At 39.2% G+C, this 23,417-nt stretch overlaps 4 protein-coding genes across 4 annotated transcripts; all 4 read left to right on the top strand.

Moving 5' to 3' along the window:
• The first annotated feature begins 2,184 nt into the window (after positions 1-2,184).
• LOC120269083 lies at positions 2,185-3,522 on the top strand. Its single transcript, XM_039276374.1, has 4 exons — positions 2,185-2,290; positions 2,446-2,524; positions 2,663-3,150; positions 3,206-3,522. Exons 1-4 carry the CDS (start codon positions 2,185-2,187, stop codon positions 3,520-3,522), a joined length of 990 nt encoding a protein of 329 aa, XP_039132308.1.
• Positions 3,523-8,670: 5,148 nt separating this feature from the next.
• LOC120268880 (protein LURP-one-related 15-like) lies at positions 8,671-9,617 on the top strand. Its single transcript, XM_039276141.1, has 3 exons — positions 8,671-8,920; positions 9,017-9,244; positions 9,330-9,617. Exons 1-3 carry the CDS (start codon positions 8,693-8,695, stop codon positions 9,525-9,527), a joined length of 654 nt encoding a protein of 217 aa, XP_039132075.1. The 5' UTR covers positions 8,671-8,692; the 3' UTR covers positions 9,528-9,617.
• Positions 9,618-16,823: 7,206 nt separating this feature from the next.
• Positions 16,824-17,183, top strand: LOC120269081 (uncharacterized mitochondrial protein AtMg00810-like). Its single transcript, XM_039276373.1, has one exon. The coding sequence runs from the start codon at positions 16,824-16,826 to the stop codon at positions 17,181-17,183; it is 360 nt and encodes a 119-aa protein (XP_039132307.1).
• A 2,124-nt stretch (positions 17,184-19,307) lies between these two features.
• LOC120269080 (protein LURP-one-related 15-like) lies at positions 19,308-20,169 on the top strand. Its single transcript, XM_039276372.1, has 3 exons — positions 19,308-19,529; positions 19,613-19,843; positions 19,934-20,169. The coding sequence occupies exons 1-3, from the start codon at positions 19,308-19,310 to the stop codon at positions 20,081-20,083; spliced, it is 603 nt and encodes a 200-aa protein (XP_039132306.1). The 3' UTR covers positions 20,084-20,169.
• Positions 20,170-23,417: the final 3,248 nt, after the last annotated feature.

The following is a 23,417-nucleotide window of genomic DNA, read 5'->3' as shown; positions in this document are numbered from 1 at the left end:
CAAAAACCTCCAACCAAGCAAACCCTAAGTTCATATAGAGATTTGTGCAAGTGACATGCAAAGTTTGGGTGAATGGTATTGACAAATCCCGAGGGTTGTTGGAAGTAGACAATCTCAAGCAAGGAGACATGAAGAAAGACGTTCTTCACATAGAGTTAATAAATGGACCAGCCATGAGAGCTAGCAAGGCTGAGGACAATGCGAATGGTGGATAGTTTGACAACTAGTGAAAATATTTGATCAAAGTTGATGTGGGGCTGCTCAGAAAATTCTCACACGACCCACCTGGCTTTGTATCATGCAAGAGAGTCGTTCGAGTTGAGCTTATAGCGGAAAATCCACTTGTCAGTTACTACGTTTGCACAAGATGGTCTTGGAACTAATGACCAAGTGCCATTTTTTAGGAGGGCATCGTACTTCTCTTGCACGGTTTGCCTCCAATGGTGATTCGTGATTGCGGCTCGAGTGTTGGAAGGAATAGGAGAGATGGCAGTAGTGGTAGTGTCGAGATTGAAGATAGTTTTTGGTTGGCGGATGCCATCCTTGGCCCGAGTGACCATGGGGTGATTGTTAGTGGTGAAACAGTGATAGGTGATGGTGGTGGAGTACAACAGGAAAAGGTTGTGGTTAATTGTGATAGCCACAGTGCATTAGAATTAAGTAAGAATGCCACATATCATTCTCGCACTAAGCATATTGATGTGAGGTATCATTGGATTTATGATGCTGTAAACATGAAAGAAAAATATCTAAAGAAGATTCCCACTGATAAAAATCTAGTTGATATATTGACTAAGGCGGTGACTCATGATAACCATCAGTTATGTGTCAAGTTGGTGGGATTGAGTTGCAAATAAGGAGTTGATGTGAGGATATCTCCCCATGCCCTAGAAGGGGAGATCATTTGTTTGGTGGCTAAACTTTGATCCAGCCTATATTATTATCAGTAAAAAAGACAAGGGCAAAATGTAAATAACTCCCTATTAAATTCTAATCAAACTGATAAGTTTGTTTGAAAGATGTGTGGTTTTTGTTCTCTGCATGCATTGAAAGGAAGAAGACGAAAAAACATCTCTTCATAATCTTGGAGAGGTTTTTATTTTTTAATTTTTTTTTTGGTGTGATCATTCAAGAAAGGGGTTTTTCTAGAGATATTACTTATATTTCTCCATTATTGTTGGTGATCTCAAGTGTGAATTTTCTTGAGGATTTTTAATTCATAGTTTGGCCTATCGTTTTTTTCCTCTAGATAGGAGGGGTTTTCACGTGAATCTTGTGTTTGATTGATTGTATTTATTTATTGTTCAATTTAATAACATAAATTATTTAATTTACATTAAGGATAATTTACTGTGAAAACTTCAACAAAAAGAAGTGTTTAGATGGGTTTTTAATATATTGCTGAGGTTAATTATAGCCCACTTATTACAAGCTTGATATGTGTCTAACAAAACAATGGGCAATGTAAAATTAAAAGAAGCTCAAATAGCTCCCATCAGCACCTTCCTCTTCCATTGCTAACACTAACCCTAGAAATCAAATCCTAATAACATCTTGACCAAACAAATTAAATACCAGAACAATCTGCAAAATTAGAATAAAAAATTTAGAAATATTTTTCTGTTTCTAATTAAAAACATAATTAAAATATTTCTTAATTTAGAAACAGAAATAAGGTCAGTTTTAATTTAGAAATAAATACTTTTAGTTTTCAATCTATTACAAAGGTATTACAACCCGTTTGAAATAATAATGAACAAATATATTTTATTAAAATATTATTAAATATACCATTTTCTAATCCGTTTTTGACTAGTACAATCTTGAAATTAATAGAATAAGATCTTTTTATATTAAAATAAAATTAAAATCAACATCATAATATAAATCAATGAGAAACTTATCTAAGCTTCATGCCATTCATTTCATACAATTCAACGTCGTGATATAAATGAGCTAGAAATTTCTTCATGTTCATTCTCGTCACCCGATGCAATATTTCAACATCATCATTTCAATCAGTTAGAACACTTCCACACCCAGTTCACTTACGTGTTTTGTTTTTTATTTATTCTTCCTTATCAAGTTTCGTAACTCATACATTTTATTCTTCAAAAAATATACAACATTATTAATTAGGTTAAAACTTAGGTATAAATATTGCATTAAAGTAATAAAGTAATAATGGAGGAGGGTATATATATTGTTGTAAGAGAATCGAAATTAGGATTTGACGAAGAGTATGTTGAAAAGGGTGTTCAGAATCCCAGCTTTGAGTGGATTGACCACAGTTTGAATTGTTTGAAGACATTTTAGTTTGCTTTTTTATTGGTCAATGTTTTGAGTAGTCAAGTCATTGACAGGTGTCTTGCTCTAAATAGTTAAGGTTATGTTTTCTTTATCTTTGGTTTATACGAGGTTACATGTTTTTGTGTTGCTCTTCAGTCATTGGGGAGAGCAATATCTTTGCTCCTTGGGAATTGGGCAAAGCAATAGCTTTTGCTCTTTATATCTTGTTTGACTGGTATTATGAGAATTAGAAAAGTTCATCTTAAGCTCTAACTTAAACTCTTCTCCTTACTTGCTTTCTTCTAGCTATTGTTGTATCCTCTCTTCTTAGGTCCTTTGAGACTCACCATAACTAAGAGGCTCACCACAACAGTGGTATCAGAGCTATAGAAGGGAGCAGCTCCAAGCTTGGGACGGGTCAAGCAAGTGTCCCACTCTTCAAGGCTGAACCCTATGGCATTTGGAGTCTTCGTATAAAGACTCTTCTTAGGTCCTGGGGTCTCTGGGATTTGGTGGAGAATGGGACCCGCTCATCTGAGGATGAGACTCAGGCGAATGCACTCATGGAGAAGGACGCGAGGGCCCTGCACTTTATTCAACAAGCACTAGACGAGAAGATCATCACAAGAATCTCTGAAGCTCAAACCGCTAAGGAAGCATGGGATCTGTTGAAGATGGAGCATCAAGGCAGCACCAAAATGGTTACGGTCAAGCTCCACACACTGCGACAAGAGTTTGAAATTGCTAAGATGAAGAACATGAAGACTACTCAAGACTATGTGAACCGGATTACGTCTCTTGTTTATCGAGTTCGCCAACCGGGAGACACACTCACGAGATCAAACAGAGTGGTTGGACCGGGTGCTGCGAAGTCTAACTCCAAGGTTCCATCATGTTGTCTCTTCTATTATTGAAGCACAAGACCTCACTACACTCACTGTTGAGCAACTAGGAGGCTCTCTTCGTGCTCATGAAGCTCGACTTAATTTATATGAAGACAATAACATTGAAGAAAAAGCCTTTGAAGCCAGAGTAACTACTGATGACCATGCTCAGGCTCAGTTCCGAGGTCGAGGTGCATTCCGAGGCAGGTTCAGAGGTCATGGACGAGGTCGAACTGACGAAGCCAGAGGCTCTCAAGGTAGCAGAGGATTTGTTCAGTGTCATCACTGCAAGAAATATGGCCACGAAAAGCCCAATGCTGGTATAGAGAAGAAGCAGCCGCTAATATAGCCGAAGAAGTGGACGAAGACATGCTGTTCATGGCCGGGAACGTCACCAACACAGAAGAAGATGCAGTCTGGATGCTGGATAGCGGGTGCTCCAACCATATGACGGGCACCCGAGCGCTGTTTCAAGACCTTGATCTTTCACTTCAGCAAACCATTCGGCTGGGGGATAACAAGGAACTTGAAGTTGTTGGTATTGGAACAATTGCTTTACCATCCAGCAAAAGAGAAACTAAACTACTCAAAGACGTTCAGTATGTCCCGCAACTAGCGCACAACTTGCTTAGCATTGGCCAGCTACTTCAAACGGGATACACAGTTGCATTTGATCATAAAGGATGCACTATAAAAGACCGAAATACTGGACATATAGTCGCCAAAGTCTGAATGGCCAAGCATAGGCTGTTTTCCTTAACAAGCGACGATGTGAGCATCGCTAATGTCGCTCTTGCTCAACATGAACTCTCTGCTTTGTGGCATCGACGATATGGGCATCTAAATTATAAAAGCATGCAAGTGCTTTCACAAAAGGAGCATGTGTATGGTCTACCTAGCATAAATCCTGTAGAGTCATGTGAAGGTTGCATCAAGGGCAAGAAAACTAGACAATCTTTTCCATCTTCTGGTGCTCGACGTGCAACCTCACCTCTGGAACTTTTGCATGTAGACTGTGTGGTCCTATGCAAACAAAAACATATGGAGGATGCCAATACTTGCTCTTTATCACTGATGACTTTACAAGATATAGTTGGGTTTTCTTTCTTCAGAGTAAAGCTCAAACATTTCAACAATTTCAGAAGTTCAAGCTCATGGTTGAAAAACAATATGATAGACCTATCAAAGTTCTCTGAACAGACCGCGGAGAAGAGTTCCTATCACTAGAATTCAAGATGTTCTGTGAACACCATGGTATCGCGCGACAACTCATTGTTCCATACTCACCTAAGCAAAACGGCGTTGCGGAACGGAAAAACAGAACGGTGTTGGAGATTGGTCGATGCATGATGAAGGAAATGAACGTCCCCAACTCTCTGTGGGCTGAGGCAACTTCAACAACAGTGTACCTGCTCAATCATTCACCAACTCAAGATGTTGATGACCGAACACCATATGAATCCTTAACAGGTATTAAGCCTATTGTAATCCATCTGCGAGTCTTTGGTTGCACTGCTTTTGCTCTTACTAACTCACAGCAAAGGAGGAAACTTGATGACAAATCCGAGAGAATGGTGTTCATCGGATACAGTGATGAAACCAAAGGGTATCCATTATTGAACCCCATCTCTGGGAGAGTCGTCATCAGTAGAGATGTTGAGTTTCTTGAGAACCAACCTTGGGACTGGGTAGAGAACACTGAAAGTTCAGCACCAAAGATCAAAGATATAACTATCTTTATCGAAACTTCAGCAAGGATAAGTGCATCCAATGATGGAACGCAAGTGCCTCCAATTGTCGCAAGCCCTGGGTTGAGTGGAGACAGTGCAGGTTCCAATCCAACTGTAGCAAGATACCGAGCATTGGAAGATATTTACAACTCGTGTTCCTTTGCTCTAATGACTGTAGTTCCATTGACGTTTGATGAAGCAACTCAGCATGAAGACTGGCGGACTGCTATGCAAGAAGAGCTTAAATCTATTAACAGAAATCAAAATTGGGATCTTGTCTCAAGGCCAGAAGGGAAGAACATTGTGGGAGTTAAATGGGTGTATAAGTCTAAATATCATGCTAACGGCTCGCTGCACAAGCGAAAAGCCCGACTTGTCGCTAAGGGATACACCCAACGTCAAGGAATTGACTACAAGGAGGCATTCTCCCCTGTTGCAAAGATGGAGACTGTGCGGGTGTTTCTAGCTATTGCAACACAAAAGAAATGGCCGATGATGCAGCTCGATGTGAAATCTGCTTTTCTCAATGGAGATTTGAGCGAAGAGGTTTATGTCTCACAGCCGGAGGGTTTTGTTGTGCCGGGCAAAGAGAATATGGTTTATAAGCTAAGCAAAGCAAAGCTCTCTACGGGCTTCGACAAGCACCTAGAGCATGGTACTGCAAGATTGATGATTATTTTGGAACATTGGGATTTCAGAGGAGCAGCTGTGAACCTACTGTTTATCAGCGTGGAGATGAAGTGCAAGGTTTGTTATTGTTATGCCTTTATGTGGATGATATCCTGTATATGGGATCATCTACACAAATGATGGAGGAGTTCAGAGATAATATGATGACTAAGTAGATGAGGAATGTTGAACTGTAAGAGTGCTTTAACTCCATTAAATATCAATGAGAAGCTCCAGTTGGATGATGTATCTGGTAAGGCAGATGATATAACATTTTGAAGCATGATTGGGGATCTTATATATCGAGCACACACCAGACAAGACCTAGCATTTGCAGTTAGCCTAGTATCTCGGTACATGAATTCACCAACAAAGACACACATGGGAGCAGTTAAGCGTATATTGCGCTATATATCTGGAACTATTGAGCTTGGAATTCAATATACACATGTTCATAACTTCGGACTGATTGGGTTCATTGATAGTGACTGGGGTGCATGTATAGATGACCAAAGAAGTACTACCGGGTGGGCATTCAGTCTTGGTTCTGGTTCGATCACCTGGAATTCAAAGAAGCAGGAGTCTACTGCACTCTCAAGCACGGAGGCTGAGTACATGGCGGCGAGTGCAGCTTCATGTCAAGAAGTTTGGCTCCGGCGACTCTTGTCCGAATTAGGAGTTGATCGACAAGAACCAACTGTCATTTATTGTTACAACCGATCAACTATCTCCATCACAAAGAACCCCTCTATGCATAGTCGAACAAAGCACATCGACTTTCGCTATCATCATATCAGGGAGCTTGTAGCAAATGGTCAGATCCAGCTTGAGTTCTGTGGCACAGACGAGCAAGTCGCAGATGTGCTGACGAAGTCGCTTTCCATTTCTAAGTTCGAATACTTCAGGGAAAAACTGGGAATTCTGAACAAGGGGGCATGTTGAAAAGGGTGTTCAGAATCCCAGCTTTGAGTGGATTGACCACAAGTTGAATTGTTTGAAGACTTTTTAGTTAGCTTTTTTATTGGTCAATGTTTTGAGTAGTCAAGTCATTGACAAGTGTCTTGCTCTAAATAGTTAAGGTTATGTTTTCTTTATCTTTGGTTTGTACGAGGTTGCATGGTTTTGTGTTGCTTTTTAGTCATTGGGGAGAGCAATATCTTTGCTCCTTGGGGATTGGGCAAAGCAATAGCTTTTGCTCTTTATATCTTGTTTGACTGGTATTATGAGAATTAGAAAAGTTCATCTTAAGCTCTAACTTAAACTCTTCTCCTTCCTTGCTTTCTTCTAGCTATTGTTGTATCCTCTCTTCTTAGGTCCTTTGAGACTCACCATAACTAAGAGGCTCACCACAACATAGTAGATGGTGCTTTAAGCTGGAATATGTCAAATCTTTGTGTATTTGTTGAATTACTTATTTGGTCTAATATTTTTGTGAATTTGTGTAGCACTTTGACCATTTTAGCTGCACATAACTCAACCCCAACATGATTTCTATGGTTTTGAGGCACTTCCAAATAGGAATGTCAGTGGGGCGGGGCGGGGCGGGGAATGGTATCCCCGTCCCCATGCCCGCTCTCCACGAGCGGGATTCCCGTTAAAAATTCCCATGGGGAAAAATCTCCCCAGCTCACTCCCCATGATCCCCGCCCCGTCCAAAACATAACATGTGGGTTACAACATCGGGGTTACAACCATCAATGTTATTTTAAAGATAAATAATTAGTTTTTATAAATATTAGAAATTTGAAAAATTAGAAGTTTGAATTTTAATTTTGTAAATATATTATATAATGATTTTATTAAAATAATTTAAGATTTTATTAAATAAATATGTTTTAATGAAATATATAAATTTAAATAGTTAATAAGTTGTATGAAATAATTGTGAGTTACATAATAATAACTAAAAATATTAACAAATAAATATTTATTGATTATATATATATATAATATTATGTTAATGTTGAAATAATCTTTAATAAATATATTAAAAATATATAATATATATTTTTGGGGAATCTCCCGGGGAGCGGGGCTGGGAGACCATTCCCCGCCCCCGCCCCGCCCCGCTAGGCAGGGAGGAATGTTTCCCTGCTCCCCGAGGGGGGATGTTTCGGGGAATCCCCGTCCCGTCGGGGCGGGGCCCCACAGGGAACGGGGATTTCCCACCCCACTGACATTCCTACTTCCCAACGGTATATGGCACAAGCAAGTTATTAGCCTCATTTTTATGTTGCCCCTATATCCTCCACCAAATTGGACCCATTTCATGCAAAAAGGAAAAAAAATGTAATTGGGCAGTAGTTTTCTTTTATCAAATTTCAAAAAATTTAATTAAGTTGCTTACAAGTAACAACTCAAATCTAAACAAATGGACAGTAAAAAGTATTTTTTTTGAAAAAAAAAAGTAAAAAAGTATATTAGATTGCTAGGGAGATTGTTAAAAAAAATAAAAAATTATAAAGATATATAAATGATTTTATTTTATTTTTATAATTATTTTAGTCATCATGTCATTGGTATAAAAAAATTAAATATGTTTTTATAAGATATGTAAAGTGGTGGAACAAAAAAACAAAACAGAAGCTTGCTCACTTCAATTAAAAAATTATAATTTTTCACGTTCTTGTCGTATTTATTTTTTATTTTATTTATTTATTTATTTATTTTTATTATTATTCACATCAATACTTAAAAAATTTGATAATCAATAGGATATAAAATCTAAAATTTATAATTAAAAAAAGCGGGCCCACAGCCGCTGGGGATTTATAATGAAGGGCCGTGCCCCCTTCCTGAGCCTTGGGAATTCAATGTACCACTCAGACCAAGTTTGTCAAAAGCAAAACCAAGTCGTACCAGAGACCAAGTCAGAGCAAAAGGCATAATCAAGCCACAACTAAATGCTACAATTCAAGCACCTCTTCCAGATCCAACCGATACATCTTCCTTCAACCCTACAAAATTGAATAATCAAACCACCACAAGCCACGTCTCCTCAGTCAACTTTCATCAACCTCTTCTCATCTTCATAATTCACACGGTATATATACATATATATATATATATATACATTAAAAGTGGAAATCAATTAAAAAACCAATACAAGTGCAGCTACTCATGGATTCCGAGCAACATTCCCGCCCCATTGTTGCACCGCAATACTGTCTTGCACGCCCTACAGACCTTGCTTTCGCCAGAAAGGTCGACGGTGTGAAGCACGGTAAGCTCTCCATCACTGACGTCAATGGCAACATCCTATTCTGGTTCGATGCGTCTGCTTGGAGGAGCAAGAGGAAGTTAGTTGATGCAGCCACTGGTATTCCAATCCTTTCCATCACTCAAAAGGTTAGTTCCATGCATGCATGAGAACTCTCTCTTTAATTCCTTATTGCAATGGAGATTTTATTTGAATATTCTTTCTGTTTGTATGTATCTATATAGTTTTGGAGTGCTCATGATAGGTGGAATGTATTCATGGGTGATAGCACAAATGAGAAGGATTTGTTGTTTACTGTGAAGAGGAGTTCAGTGTTTCAATTGCGGACTGATTTGGAGGTGTTTCTTGCAACTAATACAAATAAAAATGAGTGTGATTTCAAAGTCAAAGGGGAGTTCCACAAGAGATCTAGCGTAATATACAAGGGGAATACATCAGTGGTTGTAGCTCAGGTATATATATGCAAGTATATATATGTGTGTATGTATATATATGTAGGAAGAGTATAGATTGAAAATATTTGATTAATGTTTGTAGATGAACAAGGAGCACAAGGTTGTGAAAGTTCCTCTGGGGAAACATGCATTCGGAGTGAGCATTGTTGAGAACATGGACATCGCCTTCATAGCCGGACTTGTTGTCGTTCTTAATGAGTTCTATGAGTATGAGATGGCGGCTGTTGCAGGTGGAGCATCAGGAGCTGGAACATCAGCAGCGCTAGCAGCTTCATGCTGAAGACATTTATATATCTTAATTATTCTCAGATTTGAAGTCTTTTCATAATGTTAATTTGTTTGATTATGATATATAAATGAATAATATTTATATATGTATGTATGTATTTTTTTTTAATAAAGTGGTGTATGTATGTATCTTGATGTTGGGTTGACTGGATAAAAATAGATTCTTCTGAGGCAAATATTAATTTTCATCATAGGGCGACGGTTTCTTTACTCAATAGGTCTTGCTTTCTCTGCAAATTAAGATCTTTTGGTTTAAATTATGTGAGCGTCCCTTTTGTATTTCCGAAATATATAATACATATACAACTGAAAATTATACAAAATAATAACTAATAGTAATATTTTTATATTCATATCTAGGTTAACAGTGAAATTGAGAGAAAGAGTTGGGATCCCATCCTATTGGATTTTGGGGATGAATTTTGTGTTTGTATCTTGATTGGAGATGCCTAATAATTCAGAGAATAAGTTGGGGTATGGGGATGAAATTGAGGAATGATATTCTGTACTCAAAATTATTATTATTTTTTTTAGGGAAAAAATTTCAATTTTTGAGTAGGAAGCTAGAGAAATGAAATACCACTATTATAATTGAGAGTGATCAATTTTAAAATTTTATAATAGAATATAATATAAAAAATCTGGCCCAGTTATTTAAGTCTATATTTTTACCCAAGATTTATCCATATTTTTAAATTCATAACCAAAACTCACATAAGTCCCTTTACACGGCTTATATTTAGTTTTTTAAAATAAAATAATATTGAAAATTTATTTTAAAAAACTTTTGAACAAAATAAATTTAATAATGAATCAAATTAAGATGAGTTTTGATAAAAAAAAAAACACATTATTAAAGTTGTAGTAGAATTTATAAGTTTGAATCAATGCAGTCAAATAAATTATTTAATAATATTATTATAACTTTATTTATTACATTTTTACGTAATGTGGGTCAGGTCAAATCAGACTCATGCCTAAAACATCCTAACCAAGACCTGCCTCTCAGACACCTGTAATAATATGAGCTTCAATGAAGTTTCCCAATATTCAAAGTTGACTCCAAACTTTCTAAGTTTGGAAAACAAGTTGACTTTCTTTTATTGTGAATGCGTGCATGGAATAATATAAAGAAGTATATCCAAAGATTCAAAACAGATCATGTTAATTAATAACTCTACATAATTCATGTGGCCTGAAGTTTCCCAGATGTATTCTACACCTTTTAAATCAATCTTATTTATCATTTAGAGAAGTTCAAAGTCTCAATAACTATTCTTATATTTAAATGAGGATTGATAAAAGAAGAGGATATGTATTTAGCCAGCACAACATAGATGACCTCTTTGGGTCATATTTATAGAACAAATAAATATACAAATATAACTATACATATGTATATACACATACATACACAATGTACATACATCAAAAATATACATCTAACATATCACTCTAACAAGGATCATCATCATGTCTACTTCTCTCACAGAAGACATGGCCAACCCGACTCGGTCCAATAATCGGAGCTCAATACTGCTCTTCCCAACCAAGTAGACCTTGCTTTCACCGGAAAGGTCAGCTGGAGTGAATCACGGGAACCTTGCGATCACCGACACTAATGGTATATCTTGTTACGGATAAAAAAACTCTTCTAATTGGACCATCAAGAAGAAGTTGATTGATGCTAACTCTCGCCAACCTCTTATCTCCATGAAAGAAAAGGTTCCATGCATACTGTGTAGAATGGAGGAGAGAGCGTGGAGTTGATTCAGCGCCAAAGAAATTGAATGGGAAAAAGGCACGTGCGAAGGAGCATGGATGCTTGATGGGGATAAGTTGGATGAGCTGGAAATATCTCGCACCGTTGATACTGCGAAGCATCGGGGAGAAGCGCAGGAACACACGTCTCGCGGGTTATAGTACTCGGAGGATTGGCGGTGGGAAATGCATGATTGGTGGTGAAGAGGAGTTAGCACGGCGATTATTCTGAAGGTTCTTGGGTGAAGCATGGTTCAGTTATGACAGCTGGGAAGGTTATATAAAGATGGGGAAGCAAGGCGGTGAAAGGTAGGAAGCTTGGAGAAGAAGTGCGGGCTCGAGTCGCGTCTCCTGTGATCTCTCGAGCGATCGGACGGGAGGGAAGTCATTCCCACTTATCTTGTTGTTTTCGGGTCTTTGATCAAGTCGATCTACAGATCGGTGAGGTCTTTTGTTGTTTTCCTTGAATCATTTGATTACTATGTTGTGGTTGAGGAATGAGACCTTCGTCTCATTCTAGCAAGATATATTGGTGATTGTTGCTTGAATTACTGTGTTTTTGCAATTTTCTCAATCATTGAAGTAGAAATTACTAATGGATTGTGGATCTGTTGAGTAATTGAGTACTTTGTGAAGTATTGATTGATTGAAGGGTGTGAATTCTGATAATCACTACGTAGAGAGTTAAGATCCTGAAGAACAAGTTTCTTATATAAAGAAACCTTTAAATCTCATTCACTTGAACAGGAAAAATCACACAAGCTCAAAGAAATCAGAAAATCAGTAAAACATAGATCAGCTTTACTGAAATAAAGATACCAAATTTTGTATAACTCTGTTTCTTCTGAAAATCAATACACAAAGAGTTGAGATCATGAACATCAACTTTATTATACAAACTTTGGACAAAAAATCACTCAATCAAGCAGGAAACTTCAAACAAGAAGTGGCATCCAAGGAAAAACATAATCAGAAAAAACATACACACAAATCTAAAAACATTAAAAATGTTAGATATGTGTATGTATATTAGATGTATGTATATATATACATACGTATACCTGTACATTTAGCTTCTATATGAAGCCCCATGATCACTTGTTGTAATATATGAGATGAGTAATTGATCACCTTCTTCTCTGCCTCTTTCTTCTTCCTTCTTCTAACATGGTATCAGACTAGGTTTTCTTCCCCGGCCATCTTCTTCGGCCACCTCTCCGGTCATCTCTCCGATCATCTCTCCGGCCAGTTCTTTCTTCTTCCCCCTTTTCTTACACCTCTTACTTTCTTCCCTCATTCATACAGAGAAAAGCTTACGCTAACCATCACTGCGCTGCGCCCGTCCCTCACTAACGCTGCGCCTCTCCCAGCCTTTCGAGCCCCTGCACGCGCCTCGCCCCGCCCCAGCTGCGCCCGGCTCCCCCCCCTGACCCCAGCTCGCGCCCGGCCCGCCCGACTTTTGCCTAGCCCTCGGCTCGTGCCCAGCCCCAGCCTCGCCGCCCGGCCCCACTCGCTCGTGCAGTCCCGCCCTCGCCCAGCTCCCCAGCCCTCGCACTTTGCCCCAGCCTCGCCAGTCCGGCCCTGACCCGCGGCCCCGGCTCCCTCGCATCGACCACCCACCTCGCCCTTGACCCCAGCTCACTGGCCCTCCATTTTCCATTTCCTTGAATCAAGGCTTTGTGCCTTTTCCAAACATATGATGCCAAGCTCAAAGAAGCCCTCTGTCCTCAAAAGCAACCACATTGATTTGATTGTCATCGCATGCACATGTGATTATTATTATTATTATTATTATTATTATTATTATTATTATTATTATATCTATAATTAAATATGGATGGCTATGGATTCGATTGGGGTGCTATCCGATATCGTCATCATAATCTCCATCATTCGGGATGTTGTACTTGATGGCACCAACTACATTGCATGGCGGCTCACTCTCAAGCGAATCTCGATGGCATTCGTGTTCTTCAGTCACGTTAGCGGTACTAATCTTGCTCATACGCTTCTTCTATTCACGACACCATTCCTTCCACCAAGGCCTCTACGTCCTTCTCACGGCCTTTGGCGGTTTGAGAAATGGGGCTGGCAGCGATTCTCGACTAAGATGATAATCGTCAAGCGGTCGCTCTTGATATTACGTACTCGAGTTGTTGACCTTCGCTTGCTCGAGAGATGTGGGATTATCTTGAGCGTCGCTTCTGTGGTTCCGATCGGTAGCAACTTTACACCTATACGGACTCTCTCTAGTCTTGATGGGAGTGAGGATCTGTCGACCAGATTCTATAGTCGGTATTGTGCATTATGGCGTCGAGTTGATGCTCGACTCCTCCCTTATTGTGCTTTGCTCATCTTTGCCCGGATCCTTACTTGTTACGAATCTTGCTCTACGTCGCCGTAGTCATGATGGGACCACGGCGTATGTATGAAGTTCATTATGCGCCGTCGTCACGAGTTTGAGCAAACTCGGGCTCGATTCTGCATGCCCCCCTCGGTCTACTCTTTGGATGATGCCTTCACTTTTTGTTCGTGCTGAGGAAACCCGTCTCCGGGCTTCTATTACAGGGGGTGGTAGTGCTCTTGCTGCCCCTCGCCTTCCTCCTGTCTCTTCGTTTTCATCTACTCGACCCCCGGCACCTTCTGTCTCATCTCGGTCTTCTTCTTCTACACGGCGAAACGCGTATGGTTTTGTCGCTCTTGTAGCATGTTTGGTCATCTTGAGCGTGAGTGTCGTGAAGCGGCGTGAGACTTCCCGTATTGTTCCTTCACCACCTCTTCTATCACTGCCTCACTCCAACCATGAGTTCATTACATTGGGGGCTCTCTCGCTCCACCATCTCGGCTCCATCATCTTCTCCCGTCTCTATCTCCCTGTGGATCATCGATTGTTGGCGATGTTTCGCTGATTTCAGTGATCTCACCTCGCGGATCCCACTTGGTCATCGCAGTCAGTTTCGAGGTTCCACCTACGCTCCCGGTAGTTCACATCCTCTATGGCTTCTTGATTACGGGTGCTTCTCTTCACATGACTCCACGATGCCACTTATCTTCATCATTCTCGTCCACCATTACATATTACCGTGTTCGTCTTGTTGATGGCCTGCTTTCTTCCTATTTCATCTCTTGGCCATTTTTCTTCTACTTTCTTCTCTATTCCCTCTGTATCTCATGTTCCTCGTTTATCCATGAACCTTATATCGTTAGTCGACTTCACGATTATGGGTCATCGGGTTATTTTTTGACTTTGTACCTCATGTGGTGTGCGGGATCGCGGTGGGAAGGTGATTGGGGCTGGCCGAGCCATGATGGAGTCTATGTGTTAGATACTCTTACATCTATCATCTTCCGCTAAGGATGTTCATCACTGTCATCTTTGCTAGTTTTATCCCATCATCATCGTGGCATCATCGTCTCGGTCATTTGTGTCACTCTCATCACATCGTCTCTTATTACGATGCAGGGCGTCCTAGGAGTCATGTCTCTCCTTCCTCACGATGTTATGCATCTTGGTTTGTAAACTTGGTAAAGCGGCTTGACTTCCTTATCCTATGAGTGTATCTCAGACTACTGCTCCTTTTGATCTTATTCATTCTGATGTTTGGGGTCCCGCTCCTTTTGTTTCTAAAGGAGGTAACCGCTACTATGTTATTTTTATTGATGACTACACTCGCTTTACTTGGATCTACTTTATGAATAATCGTGGTCAGTTATTGTCTATTTATCGATCTTTTATAGCCATGGTTCACACCCGGTTTGTTGCCTCGGTCAAGATCTTTTCGATCCCGATTCGAGTGGTGAATACATTTCTCGGGGCTTTTCGTGCTTTTTGTCCTCCGAGGCACCTTGCCTCGATTATCTTGTCTGGGGCTCATCCTCGGAATGGGGTAGCGAAGCATAAAGCATCGTCGTATCTTAGAGGCGGCTCGTGCTTTCTTCTCCTTGGTGCATTTTCTTCCTCCTCACTTTTTGAGGGCGTCTTGTCGATGCAGTCATTTATCTAATTAACCTCCATCATTCCTCTCATCTCCATGATCGCGGCCGGGAGAGTGTCTTCATGGCACACCTCCTCGCTATGATCATCTTCGTGTTTTTGGTTGTCGTTGTTTTGTTTTGCTCTCACCTCGAGAACGGACCAAACTCACCACCCAATCTGTCTCTTGTGTTTTTCTGGGATATAGCCTTGAGCATAAGGGTTATCGTTGCTATGATCCTGCTACCCGTCGTATTCGTATCTCTCGAGATGTCACATTTGATGAAGCTAACCTCTTCTATACTCCTCCTTCTTCTACTGAGTCTCCCTCTCCCTTGGTTCCTCTCTCTTTTCTTTTCCCTGCCTTTTCTCCTGCAGATACTTCCCCAATACCTTCGTCTCCTCCTCTCCTCACTTCTCCAGAGCTTCTTAGTCACTCCTCTCTTGACCCTCATTCTCCACTATCTCATTGAGTCTCTGCTTTGTGTCTACCACTTCTTCTTCACTCCCTCCCGCTCACCCACCGGTTCGTTTACTTTACCATCGTCGAGATCCTTTGTGACTCCACCCGGTCTGCGGGTCCTCTCGGCGCCTCCCCTACTATCGATCCGAGCTCACGAGGTATCCTCCCTCCTTACTCTTTTACTGAGATCTCTCCACTTTACATCCACACGTCGTTATGCTTCTTCTAGCACTAGTATCTCAGATGTCATTGAGCTAGGTACATACAGGGGAGGCGGTTCGATCTCTCGAGTGGCGAACCGCCATGAGCGGGAGCTTGCGCCTTGTCTCGGACTCACACATGGGATATTGTCCCTCTCCCACCGCTCATGCCATTCCCATTACTTGTCGTTGGATTTATCGGGTGAAGACCCGTTCGATGGATCTCTCGGGCGCTATAAAAGCGCGTCTTGTTGCTCAGCGGTTTTCGGCTAAAGAGTATGGTCGTGACTATGAGGGAGACTTTTTGCCCTGTGGCCCACATGCACTCTGTTTCGTACATTAGTTGCTTTGTCGCATTGTTCGTCGGTGGGTTCTTCATCGACTGATGTGAAGAACGCCTTTCTTCATGGGGACCGAAAGAGGAGGTCTACATGACTCCTCCTCCCACGGTCTTCGGGTGCCTCCCGGGATCATTTTGTCGTCTTGACTGTGCTCTCTATGGTCTCAAGCGGGCTCCTGCGTGCTGGTTTGAGAGATCGAGTCTGATTGTTGAGGTCTGCTTGGATTTACTTGAGCATCCATGATCCGGCGGTCTTTATTCATTCTTCACCTCGTGGTCGGACCATTCTTCTTACGTATGTGGATGATATGATTCTTCTTGGTGATGATTACGCTCATATCACTTTTGTGAAGCGAAATTGTGTGAGACCTTCTTGATGGCTGAGTCTAGGTCCGCTTCGTTATTTTTACGGGTATCGAGATCACATCTCATCTTGATGGTTATCGATTATCTCGGCGGTTACACTCTTGATCTTCTTGCTCGCTCGGCTTGACCGATACTCGATCTTGCCGCTACATCGATGGAGTTGCATTTGCGACTTCGTGCTTACGATGGAACTCCCTTACCCGGATCCTACTCGCTATCGGCATCTTGTTGGTAGCTTGGTATATCTTCGTCATTCGCGTCCCGACATCTCTCATGCTGTGCACATTCTCGGTCGGTTTGTTGCGGCTCCCACCTACATTCATTATGGACATCTTCTTCGCGTACTGCGATATCTTCGTGGCACTGTCTCGCGTGGTTTGTTCTACTCACACCAGTCCACTCTTGACTCACGAGGCCTATTCGATGCTACTTGGGCCAGCTCCCACGATGATAGAGTCTCACATCAGCAGCTCTGTATCTTTCTTGGGTCTTCCCTTGTTGTTTGGAAGACTAAGCAATGCAGACTCGTTGCCAAGTCGATCTAGGTGAGGTTCGTGCTTTGGCTTCTACGATGACAGGAGGTGCTTTGGCTTCGCTCCATTCTAGCGGATTTTGGTGTATCGATTCATTCTTCTATTCCTACTCATTGTGACGATGCGAGGCCCTTCGATTGCTTTGCTGATCCGGTCAAGCATGAGTGACCAAACACATTGGTGTCGATGCACACTTCACTCGTTGTCATGTTCGTGCTCATACTGTGTCGCTTCATTATCTGCCTACTGAGGTTCAGGTGGTTGATTTCTTCACTAAAGCCAAGACTCGTGATCAGCATCTATTTATGTTGTCCAAACTCAAGACACATGATCCGCCTTGAGTTTGAGGGGGGGTGTTAGATATGTGTATGTATATTAGATGTATGTATATATATACATACGTATACCTGTACATTTAGCTTCTATATGAAGCCCCATGATCACTTGTTGTAATATATGAGATGAGTAATTGATCACCTTCTTCTCTGCCTCTTTCTTCTTCCTTCTTCTAACAAAAAACAGCCTTTTATACAATACTTCAGTGACTGAAAAGAAACAGGTTAGTCACAACCCACGCGTCTGAACCAGATCAACTCCACCGCTCTTCATCTAATCCACTGCTTTGCCTTGAACTAAGGCTATATCTGTGATTATTAAATCTCAGCCGTTCATTGCTTCTCAATCCTTTGCTTCAGTATCTGCCTCGAACTTACTCATTTTCCCTTGATGAAACCCATCACAGCCATTCATTTTCTTCCAGCCATCTACTAAGGAATTTACCTGTATTTTGAACACTTGAAAAGACACAAATGCCCTTTAAATCAAATGTTATACCACCAGGACAGTTTCAGTTTCATCTCTTCAATTCTTCAATCATAACCAACAAATTCTTCAACGATCCGTTGAGTTGAATTGTGATTGAATTAATTCACAACAATACCCTAATCAATGATCTCTTCTTTTTATCCTCTCATGATTCTAATCTTTCGCATGTATACTTATATATATATATATATACATGAAGGCGTGGAGTCTACATGAGGAGTGGCAAGTATTCAGAGGTGATAGCACAAAAAAGAATGATCTGTTGTTTAGAGTGAGGAGGAGCAAAGTTTTCCAGATGCATACAGATCCAACATCATATGCATCAAGGATGATTATCAATCTAAACATAGATTTTGCCTTCATTAATTGCCTGCATTCATTAAAAAAAATGCACTCAAAAAGGTATAACTAAAATTGTAACAAAAATACCAAGTGGGAATAGGGCTGCTGCAGTTGGAGGGACATCGGAAGCAACGGTGATCTTGTGTGTAATTAAAGATAATTACTCAATTTTAGGTGTATAATATTTCAAATATTTAATTAAGAACTAATTTTAATTAGAGGAATGAGACGGCAAGAACATCGTTTGTGGTTTGCTCTCAACTTCAACTCTATCATATATTTGTTTATCATATTTATCGGCAACTACTCCCACGAGTTACAATCAAATGGAAATCATAATGCATTCTCTCAAACATGCTTCTCTCATATCTACTAATTATATCATATTATATTATTTAAATTATAGACTAAGCACAAATCATACATCATCCGCATGCAGATGTTCTCAAAAACGAATACTACTATATATATATATATATATATTACTAACCTGGTCAAACACTCAAGCTTTTGAAAGTGAATTATTCAAGTTCTTCTCTGAAGTACTTATCTTGACCCAGTCAGATCACTGTTGAGGGAAACTAATTAAAATGTAAGTCCAATCAATTGAATAAGAAAAAAAAAAAAAGAAATTTGTAGCTTGGCTGGGGTTTTACTACTCCAGTAAGATGAATTCCTATTGAAATTAACTTGAGATGTAACTATGGACACTTCATCTTTTGCTTTTCAAGTAGAATTAATTTTGTTATTATCTTAAACAGATCAAAATTGATCATATTAAACTATAATTTGGTTCAGTTTAAAAAATGTCCAATTTTGTTAGGTTCTGGTCCAAACTTTGCATTAAATCAAATGGTAAACTGCTGGTGTCAACGAGCTACAGGAATGATATAACTAACAGCTCATGCTCAACCAAAGAAAATCACAAACTAAGTTTCACAACATCAAGAGCCATTAATATCTCCAAACATGGAATGTTACAATCCCATCATAGGACCACAATACTGTCTTCTTTACCCAACAGATCTTGTTTTCACTAAAACCATCGCCGGAGTGAGGCATGGTGAGCTCTCCGTCACCGACGTTAACTGCAAGCCCCTCTTCTGGTTTGATGGCTCTTCCGAGAATAACAGGTGGTTCTTAGTTGATGCAAACTCTACAAGCCCTCTCATTTCCATAAAAAGAAAAAAGGTACATGTTATATATCTCAATTATCATCACCTTTTCATGACTTTTTTGAAATTTATTTCTCTCTATATATGTGAGGGTTAAAGAGTTGGCGTTGTCATGATCGGTGGCAAGTATTCAGAGGTGCTAGCAAGAAGAAAAGAGATCTGTTGTTCAAGTTGAAGAGGAGCTCATCATTTGGGTTCAATGCAGAGTGGCGAGTAAATCTTGTTGCTAATAAGACCATAGAGAATAAGTATGATTTTAAGATAAAAGGAGGGTATAAAAAGAGATCAATCAAGATTTACAAGGGAGATACGTCCATTGTTGTTGCTCAGGTATATATATTTATAATTATGCTTGCATCCATGCATGCAGTTTTTAGGTACGTAGACAAATAAATGTTTATAGGAATTCAATGCATGCAGATGAGGAAGGAACATAAATTTGTGAATTTGCCATGGGACAAACATGCATTTGTGGTGAACATCAATCCACACACAGACCATGCCTTTATTGTCTCACTCATTGTTGTTATAGATGCAATCTCTCAAGTTTTGCAAGCAGCATCTTCATGAGCTTGAAAGTCAAGAAGATTGTCTTCGGTCAAACATATTTGGGTTTTTTTTTTCTCTGAAGTGATCGGCATACTACATATGCATTGATATGTGGTTGGTTTGACCATGTTTTTTTTTTTTTAACTTTTTATGATAAAATTGTTGGCTTGTTTAAATGTGCTCGTAATGTTTTATTATTTGAAAACTTAAGCAAATATATTTTTCAATTGTTATAACACTATAAGAAAAGTGGGCTATAGCTGTGAAAATATCTGCCTATCTGCCCCAATAAGGCTTATATCCATGGCTATAAAGTCATTTTATTATATCCATCGCTATATGAATAAACCCCTATACATTCAATAGGTTTCTGACGCAACCTTAAATACAATAAATATTAAATTTTTACTCATAAATTTCACAAATACAACTAAAAATTGGCATCCACAACTGTAGTATTCAGATGTACATAATGTTTATAAACACAACCCACAATTTGTAAACATAAAATTAATATTAAAATTGATAAAATTCGTACAAACAATGAATACAAAAATTCATAATTTATATTTTAAGTAACGATATAAGAAATAATGTGTTATGGAGTTTCTGGAAAACATGTAAGAAAGAACCAAAGGAAAAGGAAGAAGAGCAAGAACCAGAGAAACGAAAGAGAAGAGAGGAAAGAGAGAAATCTCATTAACAACCAAAAACTAACTGTTTCTTTACAAGCAATTCTCTTTTATTACAAACCAATGGCTGTGATTAGTGGTGTCAAACTGGCCGGCCTGGCCCGGCATGGCCCGGGCCCACACGGCCCATGCACTATGCGTGTCGGGCCAGACGCCCGCTCTCCCAGAAATCATGCCGGATCGGCACGGGCCACTGACCCAGCCGAGTCGGCTCCAACACGTAGCCTGCGGTTATATTATATTTATATTTTTTTATTTTTAAACCCCGAAAAATATAAAAAAATACTCTAAAATTGCTAAAAATATAAAAATATATACTAAAAATTCAAAAACATGTAAACTAAAAAGCTCTTTATCGACTAAAAAAACAAAAAAATATACCAAAAATTTTTTTAAAAAGAAAAACTTACATTTGGCGTGTCGGTGCCATGGGCGCAGAAACCCTCTAGCCTCGACAGACGGGGGTATGCGGCCCGTGCAGCAAAGCACGCGATCTGTAGCACCGTGCTTGGGCCAAGCACGGCCCAACTCGTGCCACGGCCCGTTTGACACCACTAGCTGTGATTAAAAGATGAAGTGGACCCTATGACTTAAGTTCAATCCATCGGCTGATATTAAACAGAGTTTCCATCACTTCTTCAATCGCCCACCGTCCGATCTAGTAACATCTTGCTCTGATCTGTGGCCATGTGGATTGGCTTTATATATACTCTTCATTTTGTACTCTAATTGAAAAACCCTAATTAATATTGTCTTCTTCCCTCTATGTCTCTAATTTACTTTGGTCTCTTTGCACAAATCTTTCTTGCACTTTTGATTATTTATCAGGCTAGACATGGACGTATAACCAACAGGATGGAGGTTATTTTTCATTTTCTTTAGTCATTATAGCTATAAAAAGCGAAAGAAAAATTATTAAACTCGGCTGAAAACCATTATTATATATAAGAAAATCTTCAAATTGGCCAACACTAGGGGGTGTTTGGATGGCAAGAGTGGAGTGGGAGTGAGGGGAAATTAGATGCAATACCTTGTTTGGGTGTACATCAATGGGAGTGAGGGGGGATTGTGGAGGGAGTGAGACTCACCCATGTGAGTGAGTCTCAATCACCATGCAATTGGGCGGATTGCCCAATCCTGGATATGGAAAAGACCTATATGCCCCTAGGTTAATACCATTGATTCTGAATTTCACCAACTCCTGAACTTCTCCAAACTTCCAAGCATCGCCGAACTCCCATCTTCGATCTCTCTCACTCTGTGAAAACCGCACAGATTCGGTCAGAGGAGAACGGAAAGGTCAACGGCCTCTTCTGCCTCATCATACACTTGCAAGCTTTGATCCCAACATCTTGTTTTCATTCACTATTATCTCCTTCATTTCCTTGGATATTGTTCATTATGGAATTTATAATCTTGCAGGGAAGGTGTCATCAAGATCGGTCTGGTTTTAAGGGACCTTGGACTTCAATTCTTCTTATTGATACCTCTTACTTCAAGTATGTTCTTCTCTACCATGATTTACTTTGCTATTGTTTCAGGAATATGTTGGTTTTTGTTTAAGCTCTTGATTTGAAGATGATTCTAATGATGTTTGGTTTTGATATGCAAACATAGCTGCATGATTAATTTTCTTTGGTTTTGATAAGATTCTTGTCTAGTTTGGTTCTTTCATATGAGAAATTTTGGAATAATTTTTTATTATGTTTGTTTTGATTCTATATATATATATATATATATACTCAAATGGATTACTGGATGTGAGTGTTTACAAGAAATGAAAAGAAAGATGAAAAAGAGTTGGTAGTGAGTCTTCGCAGCAATATGTGTGTGTTTGTGATTTGAATTTTTCATAAGCTAGAAAATATGAGCTTTATGATGATAACATGAAGTAGAAGTATATACATAAGTCATATATTATCATTCATTGATAATAATCTAGCAAATTAATTGATGGTTCATATTTTATTGATTAGGTGGTAAATTAGTGTGAATGCATGATGAGAATCATGAGATCAATAGCTTAAAAGACATAAATGTAATACTTTTTTTAATCTTTCTCTTGATTTGTTTTAATCCAGAACCTTGATTTTTGATGGAGTAAATGGCTTGTGTTTGATGTTTGCTTATCTAGGAAAAAAATTTGGTACTTAAAATTAAGTGTTTAAATTGTAAATTACATCAAGTGTTCACCAGTTCTAAATCTTTACAGCAATAATTATTCCTTTATTTGTGAAGAATACTCTTAATGTTTTGATTGTTCTTTAAGTTTTACTCATATTGATGATATTATGTGATATGAATGTGAAGATGCTTGCATTTAATTAAACTGTCAAGAAACATAACATGCTGTTGGTTTTAATGATATGATAGAAATCATAAATTCAGTATTCTTTTTTTTCCCTGCATTTCTTCTTTGTGAGTTAATAGGAATCTTCAGAAATTAATAATTTACATTGAATATGACCCATATATATGTATTTTCTATATTTGATATTATCCATTCATCAATTCCAATTGATTAATATCATGAGCTTGGAAATTAAGATGATTAATTAGGGAATGAAATAAACATGATGATTATGAAGAGTTAATTAAGGAATATATGGTGACATGGAAACTAGATAGATATTTAAAAAAACAAGCACAAAAGTTGCAAAAAG

This window comes from Dioscorea cayenensis, chromosome 9 (genome assembly GCF_009730915.1).
Source record: "Dioscorea cayenensis subsp. rotundata cultivar TDr96_F1 chromosome 9, TDr96_F1_v2_PseudoChromosome.rev07_lg8_w22 25.fasta, whole genome shotgun sequence".
Lineage (NCBI taxonomy): Eukaryota > Viridiplantae > Streptophyta > Magnoliopsida > Dioscoreales > Dioscoreaceae > Dioscorea > Dioscorea cayenensis.
This window is presented reverse-complemented; position numbering and strand designations above follow the sequence as displayed.

Bases quoted from the DNA above. Each gene is read 5' to 3' on its own strand.
- LOC120269083 (XM_039276374.1), top strand. From the start codon at position 2,185: ATGGAGGAGGGTATATATATTGTTGTAAGAGAATCGAAATTAGGATTT. The intron at 2,525-2,662 runs GTATTATGAGAA...TCACCACAACAG, and splicing joins CTTTATATCTTGTTTGACTG to TGGTATCAGAGCTATAGAAG. The intron at 3,151-3,205 runs GTGCTGCGAAGT...CTATTATTGAAG, and splicing joins AAACAGAGTGGTTGGACCGG to CACAAGACCTCACTACACTC.
- LOC120268880 (XM_039276141.1), top strand. From the start codon at position 8,693: ATGGATTCCGAGCAACATTCCCGCCCCATTGTTGCACCGCAATACTGT. The intron at 8,921-9,016 runs GTTAGTTCCATG...GTATCTATATAG, and splicing joins TCCTTTCCATCACTCAAAAG to TTTTGGAGTGCTCATGATAG. The intron at 9,245-9,329 runs GTATATATATGC...TAATGTTTGTAG, and splicing joins CATCAGTGGTTGTAGCTCAG to ATGAACAAGGAGCACAAGGT.
- LOC120269081 (XM_039276373.1), top strand. From the start codon at position 16,824: ATGGAACTCCCTTACCCGGATCCTACTCGCTATCGGCATCTTGTTGGT.
- LOC120269080 (XM_039276372.1), top strand. From the start codon at position 19,308: ATGGAATGTTACAATCCCATCATAGGACCACAATACTGTCTTCTTTAC. The intron at 19,530-19,612 runs GTACATGTTATA...TGAGGGTTAAAG, and splicing joins TTTCCATAAAAAGAAAAAAG to AGTTGGCGTTGTCATGATCG. The intron at 19,844-19,933 runs GTATATATATTT...CAATGCATGCAG, and splicing joins CGTCCATTGTTGTTGCTCAG to ATGAGGAAGGAACATAAATT.